Source organism: Melanostigma gelatinosum (assembly GCF_949748355.1).
Source record: "Melanostigma gelatinosum genome assembly, chromosome: 4".
Classification (NCBI taxonomy): domain Eukaryota; kingdom Metazoa; phylum Chordata; class Actinopteri; order Perciformes; family Zoarcidae; genus Melanostigma; species Melanostigma gelatinosum.
In genome coordinates this window covers 20831842-20845702 of record NC_136637.1, presented here as the reverse complement: position 1 = coordinate 20845702, position 13861 = coordinate 20831842, and the positions used below count along the sequence as shown (strand labels likewise).

The following is a 13861-nucleotide window of genomic DNA, read 5'->3' as shown; positions in this document are numbered from 1 at the left end:
TAACTGAATATTTGAAAGGCCACCTCACATCACTTTTGACACACTACTCATATTACTGGTGATTTTAGGTTGAATGGACACATTCACAAAATAAAGCTTTTGGTAGTTAATGCAAAGAATAGCAGTGCACGCACATATATTGTATCTAATAGGGCATTTTAAGATGACATGACACGTCACAAGTCGGTGTAGCATTCATTTTAGGTCGGGGGTAAATTGAGGCCTAAATATGAGCTTATTAAAAACATGGCACAAGTCTAACAAAGAGAAACATTGCAAACCTTATAAAATACATCAACAATCATCAGGTGGATGCTCAACTAGTCGCAATAGTATAAACAACACATGTAGAAGTACTACAACAGAGTAATAACATCAAAATATATTAAATATATTACAAAGCAACTTCACAAACTAGAAATGTTTGAATCAAAACATCTCTTTTGGTGTAAAAGTTTTTTTTTTTTCATTGTTTTGTGTATTAAATGCACTTTTCCTGCAAATGCCTCAAGGTTGGGATTTGACACTGAAGTTATTACAACTCAACCAAAAATAAAGTCAGAGTATAAAAAGAACTAGAAAATGCATTTCCTGCAGAAAACACGTTGGAAACAAGTTGAGACCAGTTGAATTGTTTTGATATGCTGTGATGTCTTATTGATTGGCTTGTCTTCTCCCTGTTGATCCTATTGCAGTTAAAAAGGATTGTAAACAGTCATTGATGCAGCTTCTCTGAAATAAATCCAGGAAAAGTAAAGAAAAAAATCCAAAGAAACACAAATATCTCAAAGTAGAGGAGGATAATCCCAGGGCAGTGTGGTCTTATGTGCAGAAGATTTCCCTTGACGCCTGTCTGTCTGTCTGTCTGTCTGTCTGTCTGTCTGTCTGTCTGTCTGTCTGTCTGTCTGTCTGCCTGCCTGTCTGTCTGTCTGTCTGTCTGCCTGCCTGCCTGCCTGCCTGCCTGTCTGTCTGTCTGTCTGTCTGTCTGTCTGCCTGTCTGTCTGTCTGTCTGCCTGTCTGTCTGTCTGCCTGTCTGCCTGTCTGCCTGTCTGTCTGTCATAAGCTCTCTCCTCAACTGTAGCTATTAAACTATGTTTGTGCTTCATCAGCAGGTATATCTTTATGTGTGTTTCTGCATTAATGTGTGTATTGATTGTGTTTGTCGATACTTATAAAGACCAAATATACTCACAGGGATGTAAAGATGAGGTCTATTGTCCAAAGTGAGGACCATGTGAGGTCCTCACTGCTTTAAAGGTTTAGACTGAGGGTCACCAGTCTTTTATTATTATAAGGGAGAAGGGTTGAGGGTTGGGTGTTAGTGAATGAGGTCCTTATAAGTATAGTATGTGTGTGTGTGTGTGTGTGTGTGTGTGTGTGTGTGTGTGTGTGTGTGTGTGTGTGTGTGTGTGTGTGACGTTGTGAACTCAGCTGAAGGCCTCATCATCCGTGTCTTCAATTAGCACCTTGGTGTCCTTTTTTGATCTAGGAGAGGATTGAAAATATGATCTTATTATTCTGTTTAATTTCATACTGTCATTTCAACAGATATGTTCATGTTGTTTTATGTTTTACAGAACTTGGACAACAATGGCAACTGCATCATTTAATCTCAGACACAGTCTGATGTATTGTATGTGTTTTATAAAGTAAACAGTCAATAGTATGATGTCAGAAAACGAAAACGGTTCAAAAACGTTTTTTAGCATCTCGTATCTAGTTATTGTAGTGTGACACGGCGTCAACAAAGATGAGAAATGTCAAAATCTCTTCAAGCTATTTTTTGCCTAGAGCAATTTGTACATTTTTATGAATCAAAACTTAAAATAAATACGTATGAGTGTACTGTATGAGCCCGATATCAAGCGTTCATGTTGTTTCTTACTGTGAGGAGGACAGCAGGGGGCGTCGGAGAGACAGGCTGTAGGACCTCTTCCAGGTCTTCTTGCCTGAACGGTTCCGGACACCTTCGTCCTGGTCCATCATCTGCTCGAGCAGCGTCTGGTCATCAGCGTTGAGTGGCGCCACGGAGATATCCCTCACAGCACGAAACTCACCACAGTTATTCAGGTGCTCGTTCTCCAGACGGAAGAAGTTCCACACAAAACGCCTGCAGAGCGAGTAAGAGGGTGAGTAGGACGAACCTGACGCTAAGGGGCCTCATTGGGATGAGTGGTTTGAAAGAGCACCATGTGAAAAAAAAGTTGTCATGTAATTGAGACCCACCTGAAGACCTCGAGGGGAGCCAGCACGGTGGCAACAATGTCGCCCACAGAGTGGATCTTGGTCGTTGCGGTCAGAGAGATCTGGATCGTCCAGGCAAAACGCAGGATCACATCTTCTATGATGGCACAGTAGTAGTAGGCCTGGAAGCAGGTGAGACAGGATTAGGGTAACTCTGTGTGTGTGTGTGTGTGTGTGTGTGTGTGTGTGTGTGTGTGTGTGTCATTTATACTATCAAACTCTACCTTGTGCGGGTAAACAATTTCTTCTCTGAGGAAGGTGTTTTCTCCGGCTCCGCGGTCAAAGAGTCCCCAGTCCATGCGTAGATCCCAGATCAGTGTGTACAGGGAGCTGATAGTGGAGAATACGATCAGCAGGTAGAAGAACATGTCGGCGTCCGTGTGTCCTTGCTCTGGAATAAACACACAAACACAAGTGATTGCAGATAACATCACTTAAAGATCTTAAAGGAACTGTGTTTATTTTCTTGAATGAAGGTTTACGACCGCCTCACTGAAGCGAGACAAATGTTGCAACAATACTTTGACCACTAGAGGGAGCCCTCCTGTCATGAATACACCAGCAAGTAATGAATAGCCCGAGGACTATTAAGTTCAGTTTCATTTTCACTCATACATCCGAATATCTTTCTCCAAATGGAAGATGACCAAACATCAAATGACACACTGTTAGCTTGCTTATCCCAATACAGTTCGTGTCCTAACTTTAATATGCAGAGATATTTACATCAATGTACAGTTTAATTCAATATCTATTTAATTGATTTACTCTGTGTAAAATGTACTGTATAGTGCACTAGAGGTATGTTTTTCTCTTAGTGTCCCAGTGCTGAAAAAGAGAAGAATAAATGTCAGTTCCATCCTTCTGTCCCACACAGCGTGTCCTACTGCGAATAACCAAACCAAGACTCAGCACTTTATTGGCTGAGAAAACGTTTGTACTTCTACAAAGGGTAAGAACTAAGTTATTGATCAATAACTATTGGTGAAGAAAATCATCATGCAACTTAAGATTGAACTGAACACATTTGGGTTCACAAGTAAACAGTTTATATAACTTGTAATGTTGAACACATTCGGTTTCACAAAAGCATTCTTAGGAAGTGATTCGGGCGCGCCAGACAAATTGTAATCTATCGCTCCAATTTGTATCAAAGCCGCACGCAAATCGTGTGTTCTGCCAAAAGGTTATCTTGACCCGAACGAAGTCATGAGAGCATGACATAATGGAAGACCAGATGTGTTCTGTTTGTGGTTCAAGCGACTGGTTTGATTGGTGGAGAGTGACTAAAGGGGGGTGAATAAAAGTAATCTGTGAAAAGTAATACATTGGATTTGCTGAACTTGTTGTATGTTGGCTTGTTCTTATTAAAACACATCCCGCTTCAGTTCGTCGTCTCTTGATAAATTACAAGTCTGCTGGTTCCAAGAGTCATTTCATTCGACTGTTCAATCGAGCATCATGTTTGCTACGCTTCATCATAAACGGGTTTAATAATTTGTTGACAAAATACTACAGTGATAGACTGAACATGTTGACTGTGATGATAATTATTATCACTATTTGTTGACCTGCCCCCCAGCTGATGAGTATTTAACGAGCTCTCAGCTAGTTTACAGTTGTTCGACGTACTGTACAATGTCAGAGTGGGATTAGCCGAGCTCAGCAGTCTGTGTGTGTTTGCAGGATGTGATTTGCTTGTTCCTCAGTGGGCGTTGATACATAAATCAGCACCCAGTGGCCTAACACAGTGACTCACACAGACAGAGACAGCAGCCACCAGACAGAGACCGGGCTCGTTCCCATTTGTCAAAGTCACTGCTCCTTCCTGCTCTCAGCCAAAGAGACGCCAGGGAGCAGAGCGGGGACATTTCTAACGGAGAGTTACTGCTGTGCTGCTCTGTTAACTGCTGCTCCCATTGTGCTGTTTGCTTCTTCAGCTGAGCGATGGGATGGAAGTAGTCCCTACGGCCACACTGAGATTTCCCAGCCGTAGATTATACTTAGTCCAGGACAATAGACTCTATTCACTGGAGAATATCCACTGATGTGAGTTTCTCAGCTTGTAAAGTGTGCAAGTATTTAACCCTTCAGTTTCTGTTAAGGCTGATGTGTTTTCACCAGGATGGTGAGCCACTGGACCATTAAAAGGTCAACCATCGAGAGATGGACATTGATTAGATGCTCAGTAAGGGCTAACTGTGGTCACTAGCTCCTGTCACACACACTCAATTGCAAGTACTCTGACACACACACACACACACACACACACACACACACACACACACACACACACACACACACACACACACACCACCTCGGCAGGCTCATTTTATGCAACAGGCTCAGTTCCCACTGATGCAAAAAAGTTCACACCAGAAACAATCAGTCCCTGCATCAAAGAGTAATTTATCATCTGTTGCCATGGCCACCAGATCCATCAACAAGGTAATTAAGAATCCTGCAACTGGACACCACTCAACAACAGACCTCATCTAACCAAGTATATGAAATCCATACACAGATCGTTTCATTCTGTCCACGGGGCGAAAAACACTTGACTTCAGAACCATAACGCCATAATCTGAATGAATTTGGAGTTTAAATACGGCGCAGACACTAAAATAATTTTGGTGACATTTTTTTAAATAAAACTGACCCAGAGAATGAGCAGAACAGGTAGCCTCATATCGTAACTGAAGGGACGTCGATTATGCTAATTGTGAAATCTCATAAACACACACCTCCGCATGAACAGGTGGCATTCACCAGGCTGAGACACGGTATGCACGACAAGTTGGTGCAGTTAAGAGAGTCAACTCGTATGAACAAACCTCACAGAGAAAAGAGTTTGAGGATAAGAATGCAATCTGCTTGCATACGGCTATTTGGCTTGAGCAGGGGTGAATTAGAGTTCAAGCAGGCAGAGAGAGACATTTTACTCAGAGCTGTGTCATTCATCTCCACTGGTTAACGTGTGTGTTTGACTGAGGGTGTGTGTGTGTGTGTGTGTGTGTGTGTGTGTGTGTGTGTATGCTGCAATTCCTCTTCAGATAATGAACGAGGGGTCAGAACATGAAATGAAGTTATAAAAGCTGTCAGCTCTGGGCTCATCTCTATTCCAGCAGAGTCCAGCAGACATGTGTTCAGCCCTGGGCTGGTAATTACACTCTCCTCTCCTCTCCTCTCCTCTCCTCTCCTCTCCTCTCCTCTCCTCTATCCATTTCCTATCATTATTCATGTTTTGATATCTATAAATCTGTGAATCATCATCCCTTTCATGTCGATATTTAGCACCTACCTGTTATTCTCTTGTTTTTTTCTGTTACTTCTTTCCTCTCTCCATCTAACCTTTCTTTGTACCTCCCCCTCTACGCTCTATCAGCTCTAAATTGTCTGATCCTTCACCGCAGCGTGACTCAATTTATTTCCCCCCTCACCCCGATGGTCAGACTCTCACAGAGACCAGCAGGACGAATGCTCCTCTCTGCTCCTGCTTATTTTAGCTGGGTTAGGGAGTTTTTGATGTTGACGCCACAGACAGAGGGATGTCTTTAAAACGTGCGTACATTGACAGGACAAACACCTTCACATTTCTCCTCATTGAGGATCTGTGCATACCTTGTCTATCTCTGTCTGTCAGAGGCTTTTTGCTATTTTTGCCCGCCATGCAGCATCGTGTTCTCCTCCCTTTGCTTGTCCATGAGATAAATCCCACAGGTTTAAATTAGCATTAGGCCTGTAACTCCCCTGCATCTAAAACAGCAATAAGTCTCAAGCCAATGTACATAATGCCGAGTCTGTATTGATCCAAGTAAAGTATCTGCTTTATCATCAGGCCTCACACGGTTTCTTTTAGAGTTTGAAAATTCTGACTTAACCAGGGAATCCTCCATCATCTCTGAGCATCAGATGAGATTACAGTTTTATGACAGAGTCCAACCACATCTTCACAACACTGAACTGAACGTTTCTCTGAGGGGAGAAATCTGCTTCGTTCGCTGCAACACATAAAAAGAATGATTTAACGCCTGAATCCCACATTGACAGAACACGGCCAAAGAACGTTTCTTTCTAAAAACTGAATCACAGTCTGCCACATATACAGGTGCGACTGTACCTTGTGAATGGAAGAACTCGACCCTGAATACCACTCAGTCCTCGGTAGTCTAATGAGAAGCCAATGATTTATATATTGCATTTAAGGTTAAATCATTTCTCCTTCCCAGAGCTGAATGTGTGCAGTTCCAGGAAGGAGTGAGGTGGTGAGGTCATCCGAGCTGTGATCAGGTTAGCAATGAAGGTGACACATCCACAGACAGACAGTGGGAACTCTGCCAGATAGCGACTGACACTCCAGCCACCTTTTACAGCTGGACCCAGCGGTGTGAACACGACGCCACCCTGATGTCTGTCCTGGCAGATGATGGACATCATCTGTCCCGCCTACACTAAGGCTACAGTCGAGGGTTTTGTCATACCTCTACTTTGCACTTTTAATGCTTCAGAGGCTGTTTATTCATCATTTCTATTTGGATGCAGGATATTCTGACATTGGTGCCTATATTTGTTCATCAGGGGCTTTAAAATTGACCAGAACAATAATTTCTGCAGCGGATACATCAAATATCTCCACAACCGGCAATTTCCTCAACCATCCATTCACTACCCATGAGTATCTGTGTTCCCACCCTGCTCCTTTGCTTAACCAGCGATTGGGCTCAGCCTCCATTATCGTGCTGAATGAAAGACGGCTTCATAGAGAATAACACATGAAGAGAGCCCATTAGTCTACAGGCTTCAGACCAGAGGAGGAAGGAGGATATGGTTTAATGGACAGCTCTCCTACTGAGCAGTAGAAGAAAAAAAAAGAAAAGGGTTTGTCCGTCTGTATGTCTGTGTCTGTCCGTCTCTGTCTCTTCCTGGTTCATTCAATATCAGATCACTGGCGGTCAGCGTAGGAAGCAAGCGTATTGATTTGAATTCATATCGTAAAAGAAAAAAGTCAAGCTGGGAAATAACATTTAGCGGTTTGAAAGGTTGAAGAAGAAGTTTCACAGCTGGCATTTTGCCGGCAAATAAATATATAAATTGGCATCTGAGACGAGTTTAAAATATACGAGTGACAAAGAAAAGTGCTTTCAAACGAGCTGCGTGGATAAATATCTGTGATGGAAAACTGAAATACAAAGGGTGGATGCTGAAGGGACGCTTTTATTGCCGGGGTCTATCTTTGAACATGAACTCCTTTGTGATACGGCTTCTGAATCTGAATAATTGCAGGCTAATTGTGAAGCTGTCTGAGGGAGCGAGTGATTTGACTTCTAATGTAACCGCTCTCTTTCAATCTTGTTTCTGGTAGATGCCAAATGAGGAGTATTTTTCTTTCTTCTTCTCTATTTCTTTCTTTTGCTATTTCTCCTTTCCGCTGGTCTGTCTCCTCTTTCTCTCTGGCCTCATGCCCACATATTGAATGCCATATTATGAGAGCAGAACCTTGTTTATCCGTGGCTGTGTCGGACAAACCTTTCTCATATCCATTATAAAGCTCTAGGCACCGACAGGGAACCAAGGCCAACTTCTAGCATTTGCACTCAAGGTCAGCCCTCTGCTTTCTCAGCACACACAACTCAATTCAAAAGCTCAAAAAGCCGGTGTGTTGTTGACATGCTTCTCTTACAGCAATACACAAATACTCTTGCTCTTCTGAGCTGGAATTTACTGCATCGTAACCTCCTACCTGGGGCACATGACACAACAACATAGATATTTGAGTGTAGATATGATTGAGGCGTCCTGTGTCCTACCTCTATGTGTGGCATAGAGCGCGGCAAAGGTGACGACAAAGAAGGTGGTCGAATATTTCCCAGCATTCACCAGGTGAGGGAAGGCCCTCTTGGTGTCACGGTAGCGCCTCAGGCATTGAATGAAGCGGAACCAGGCGGGCAGACACTGGATGATGGCGCGCAGACCGTAGGAGTAGCTGTGGCATATGTGGTCATCGGGGTCTAGAATAGAATCAAACAGTGCATGATTATGTTAAAAACCTCTTTTTCTCTGCCTTTTCTCGAACATAATGTCCCCTCCTCACATTCTTCCTCTCGCAGCGAGGCTCATTATTATGAGAGTCACATGGCGACCTCGGAGAGGCCAAACATTTCCGATCCATTAGCTCCGTGTTAATTGGCTGCGTGGAGGCCGACGTGTGACCGTTTGTGGAGTGGACGGACAGCAATTAAAACCTTATTCACATCGTATTTCCTGACAGGCCAGATCGGCCGTCTGGCACGCTGTCAACTTAGTCCGAAACATTTAGAACCAAATGGTTTGGGTCTTTATAATGACACGATATAGCAGGTGAGGAATAAACACTTATGTTGAAAATAAAGTAGTGCATGTATTCAAATATCTATAGCACCAATCTATTGTTTAGTCAGTGCCTTCAAGGATTCTCTTTGTGTTTAAGTTTTGCAGTTGACTGTATATAGGCGTTCCAATTATTCAGAGGCCTAATCTACTGTATATCTGCTTCAGTCAGAATATTTTCCTTATTTCCCAGAGAGCAACAAACTCCTGAGAACAGGAATGAATTCTTCTCCAGTAAATATGAAACACGTACTCAGGATTATAAATATTGTGTGGCTACCTATATGTCTATAGAACTGAGAAAATTCATAGCCATTTTTTCTATAGCTGGGTACAAACCTTCCCCTCCCTGGCTCCTGCTATGTTCCATCTGCTCACAGACAGAGGCACAGAGAACATTTCTTTAATGAGCCATTTTGAACACAGATTCATGTCTCACCTTTAATCTTGGGCAGCAGGCCCTTGCTGTTGCTCCACTGCAGCTCAAAGATGTAGTAGCAGATGAGATACTCCAGGTCCATCAGAACAACCACCAGAGAGTTGAGCTGATCAGCCAGCCAGAAGTCTGCGAACTCCACCCGATGAAACGGTGCTGTGAGCACGCGGAACTGGAAACAGGCAACAGAGAAAAGATGGCAGCTGATAAAGTTAAGCTGCTATTTTATAACAATATTCATTCTCGTCTCATTTGTGGAAAAAAACGTCTGGTGCATTTCAGAAAACACCTCGGCTGACCTCACTGCTACAGTGAGTTCTACATTTTGTGTGTGTGCTTTCAACACTGGGACGGAATTAGTCAACAATTAGTTGGTGTGAAATTGTCGCAGTTCATCAGTAGAGGAGTGCAAAGCAGGGAACAAAGCTCTATTAATGATCTGCATCACATGAAGGGATCATACCGTATCAGCACACCACAGGACAACCTAATGAGTCTGTGTGCATGTATCTGTTTATTTGTGTGTCACTACTAACTAGTGCACAAAACAAACACATGATGTGGCTGGCAGGGATTTGTGGCATGCTTCGGCTCCTATGGGCACGTTATTTGGGATATGTTCTGTTGGCAGGAGCTCGTTTATTGACCGCGCTTTGTAAAATGATCCAACGCTGCTCGACTCTCTCCATTCAGCCCCCCAGGCCACTTCTGACATTCAGGAGTGACTGTATGCCTCGCACTATGTACACTTTCAAACCCCCACAAACACTCTCCCTCCACGGAAAATGTCAAAGAATATTGATCTTTTTTTTTTTTTACACATATCAGCTCATTACATATTTTTCTTAACCTGTCAATCAAAGTCTGTATTGATCGAGTGGCCATCTCACCCATATCCGCTCTGTCTGTGTGGATGTCTCAAGGCTGAGCCCTGTGCAGTGATGTGGTTAGGTTTTCATTTCTTGAGCAAACACTAGTAATCCAGGTGCTAGGTCTGCAGTTTGCTCTTTAATTACATCTTTGTCCTCTGGTGTTTATTGTCAGAGGAAATTAGCACATCTGGCATGGACACATTTTTATAGCACTGCTAGAAAAAACAACAACAGATTGTTTGTTCCAAGAAAACTACCATTTCTCCTGAAACATCCTTAATCACTTATTGTGTATTCCAGGAGGCAACATGTCTGACAACCATGAAAAACAGCTCATATCAGCTCGAATGCTGCGTAGGTTGTTGTGATTACTGAGGACCAATCAAGACTGAGGCTGATTATGGAGCCAGTCAGTGGCGGAGGGCTGAGGGAGTGCTGCTGAGGACTGTGGGGAGCTGTGAAAGAAAGGAGACGAATATGAGGAGGGGGTATGCTGCTGCTGCTGGGGAGAAGGAGGGAGGGAGGAGGAGGGACAGAGGAGTTCAGGGCATCAGCATACTGATAGATCTATGCCTGTAATGATTGCACAGTCACAACCCTCCACCTCCCCTGGGACGAGGCTGCATTCTATTATCCCTCAAACCCTCTGCCCTCTGTTTCGATACATCCCCCTCTAGCCACACACACACACACACACAGGCACACGCAAGCAAACACACACACACACACACACACACACACACACACACACACATACACACACACACACACACACACACACACACACACACACACACACACACACACACACACACACACACACACACACACACACACACTACAAATGTCCAGGAGAATGTGCAGTCTTTTGTGTATGTGTATGTGTTTTGTTTAAATAACATTTGGTGAAGTTTTCTGTCAATATTTTGGGGGTTTTATAGTTTTTAAATATGATTTTGGTGAAGGTAAGAGTAGAATAGCTGGTTAAAGTAACTTTTGGTGTTGTTGGTTTGTCTAAACGTGTACATTTTTTTGCAATTTTATATACATGCATACAAATAACAACCATTCTCTTTCATACAAATAACCACACATTTCTCATTAAACCTGGCTCCTGCACTCTGTGCTTTTTATGGTGGTCCTCTACAGCGTTACTTACTGCCGGCTCACAATTGTCAACATTCGTCTTTGTGTATCCATGAACCTGTACCGATTTATCCAGCTCAGATTTTCAGACGCTCCGAGTGAGTGTTACTGGTGGCACCGAAGTTCAATGTCATCATTGTGATTCTTTCAAACTAAAATAGCAGAGGAGTAAAAGAGAAGCTCCGATAAATAAATGTATCGACTGACCAGCAGCTTGAGAAGCCAGAATCGCGATTTGTAGTAGCAGGTTTTGAAGGGGTTGAAGAGGAAGAGCACCATGAAGCCATAGAGGATAAGCGGATTGATCTGCATGGGGATGTAGGTGTACTCCGAGTAGAGACAGGAGAGGATGCTGAGACACCACAACACACCCAGGAAACCAGCAATCTGCAGCACACAGGGGAGAAACAGAAGCAACTGGCATTAAAATAAAGCACTTTTGACACACAATCTCATTCAACAAGGCAATCTGAATAATTCTGTGCAAATGATGTTGTGTTTTGTTACTCCATTGTATAAATAAAACCCTGTGGAAATGAGATATGTACTGTTTCTGCTGAACGAAAAAAAAAATGTATTCCTTGAATTTGGATTACCCTGATGACTCAACAGCCCCATTCATTGTTATTGCATGATGTAGAAATGCATGATCACGAATTCAACCTGAAAACAAAGTTGTTTCTTCATCACAGAGAAAAAGGTTATTTTCTCTAATTCAGTAACATAAATAATTGTTTCCGTTTGACCTCAAACAGGTGTTGGTGTGAGAGGTTGTTTCGGGGGTTGATCTCGAAGATGAGGACGTGGTTGACTCCGGCCTGCCTCCATCCGTAAGTGTTGATGCCCAACAGGAAGAGGAACTGGATCAACAGGAAACCGCCCCGATAGATCCGCACCAGTGGCCACACGTTCTCCAAGCGGATAAAAACCGCACCTGATGAAACCACAGTGGATTTTTTGCTTTTTAAAAAGATAAAATATAAAACCCTTTACCGTCTAACGCATCTGATGGAAAACAACAATAAAAACCTGCCGAACATACTCCTTATTTATCTCAAACCACCTGCCAAAACTGCCAGTTATCTTACAGTGACACATTGTTGCAGGAAATGACAAAATGTATGAATCTGCATGTTAATGTGACTTACCGGTGAGGACGAAGGCGATGGCGAGAATGATAAAGAAGCCGCAGTAGAGTCCCACACGAAAGGTTGTCCAAGCCAAAGCAGGCTGAACCAGGCAGACGGGAATAGAGAAAAAAAATGAAATTAATAATGTTAACAGTATTAATATGAGACACCTAACGACCGTGTTATACATATTAACGAGCTCACAGATGCTAAATAGTGATATTTTGTATGTAAATACAACTTTTGAAATGAAAGTCTCTCCATAAAAAACTCGGACTACTTTAATGTGCTTTAATATATTTATTATACACATGCCTGCAGGGGAAATGTAGTGATCGATAGTCACATAGCACAATTCAAGTCAGACATGACAGTAATTAATGCATTAATAACAGTTGATATAACATAGGGGGGTAAAGTGCCACGAGAAAGATATCCTGTTCAACAACGGAAAGGCACTTATAAAATCAATACGAAAGGCTCTCATGGGTTCTCTCTCTTTGTAACTTCCCAGCTTCCTTCCTCTCAATTTCTTCCAGAACAAACCGCTCACCTTTTGTTTTTAACCTTTAGTCACCACCAGCAAAATATCTTACAGCGAGATGAATGCAAAGATTATTCTCGCTGAGATATTCTCAGGCGCGGACACCACATTTGTATTCAGGTAATTTAATAATAGAGTAAGGGGGGGGGGGGGACTTAAGGGACTGAAAATATTTATTTTGTCTTTATGTGCTTGTAATTCCATTTTAGTTTGCAGAATCCCTGCTTCCATAATACATCAAATGACAAAAAAAACTGAAGAGAAAAAATGGTTGATATTATTGAACTCTTCTGCATTTGTCGGAGAAGATTAATTTTCTTGAGAAGTTATGCGTCCAAATGTTTGTGAGGCACAAATGAGGCTCATATGACTCAGTTATGCCCAGTGTAATCAGCTGCACTTCTAACCTGAGCTGCCCCCAGTGGAGGAACTCTCAACCTCTTCATGGCCTTCTGACGATCTCCTCCCTCCAGCTCAGTGGTGACGATGGTCTATACACAAACACAACAACAACAAACAATCATTTTATTTTTGTATTGTAGCGTGTATGTGTGTGTTTGTCTGTCTGTATGCGAGCAGGCACCTCTGTCTCGGAGATCAGCTGCGTGATCTTCTTGCAGGTGTAGAAAGGTGCCACCTCCACGTGAGCCACGCGCCAGTCGGCCCCGCGAGGAGTGTCCAGGACCTTGTCATGTTTCTTCAGGATCTTACGGAAACCAGTGAAGTTCAGGTTCTGTGGACGGCAAGCAGGAAACAATTGTTACACACCAGACCAACAGATTAGAAGGTTTATCGATTACATCCTGCCTTATTTACACTACAGAACCTTTCCGCCTTGACTCAACCTTGAATGCAGGTGTGTTTGAGAGTTTGTCATGATACCTGGTAGTTCTGGAGCAGGATGAGGCTGAGGTAGAACTCGCTGAAGGCTAGCTTCAGGTCCTTGATGTTGTGGTGTTTGCAGCGTTCCTCCTGCGACAGGTGGAACATTGTCTTGCGTCTCCGCGGGCCGGGCGGGGCGTGGCTCTCGCGCTGAGCGTCCAGTGAAGACTGCAGCTCATTCTGCAGAGTGGCCGAGCGTCTCTGTGCTTCAGCAAGCTTTTCTACACGTTGGAAGACAAGA

At 43.1% G+C, this 13861-nt stretch overlaps 1 protein-coding gene across 2 annotated transcripts in view; it reads right to left on the bottom strand.

Moving 5' to 3' along the window:
* Window positions 1-456: 456 nt before the first annotated feature.
* Window positions 457-13861, bottom strand: part of xpr1a (xenotropic and polytropic retrovirus receptor 1a) — a 60634-nt gene continuing 47229 nt past the window's right edge. Inside the window, exons 4-15 of one of the 2 annotated variants that reach the window (XM_079266733.1) lie at window positions 13621-13841; window positions 13322-13471; window positions 13146-13229; window positions 12213-12294; window positions 11811-11998; window positions 11272-11451; window positions 9050-9218; window positions 8052-8252; window positions 2469-2635; window positions 2227-2366; window positions 1886-2110; window positions 457-1485 (exon numbers count right to left, since the gene is read on the bottom strand). In XM_079266733.1, the coding sequence (XP_079122859.1) occupies window positions 1428-1485; window positions 1886-2110; window positions 2227-2366; window positions 2469-2635; window positions 8052-8252; window positions 9050-9218; window positions 11272-11451; window positions 11811-11998; window positions 12213-12294; window positions 13146-13229; window positions 13322-13471; window positions 13621-13841 (1865 nt within the window). In that variant the 3' untranslated portion in view covers window positions 457-1427. The remainder of the gene's footprint in view (window positions 1486-1885; window positions 2111-2226; window positions 2367-2468; window positions 2636-8051; window positions 8253-9049; window positions 9219-11271; window positions 11452-11810; window positions 11999-12212; window positions 12295-13145; window positions 13230-13321; window positions 13472-13620; window positions 13842-13861) is intronic. The other variant, XM_079266734.1, reaches the window with a different exon arrangement.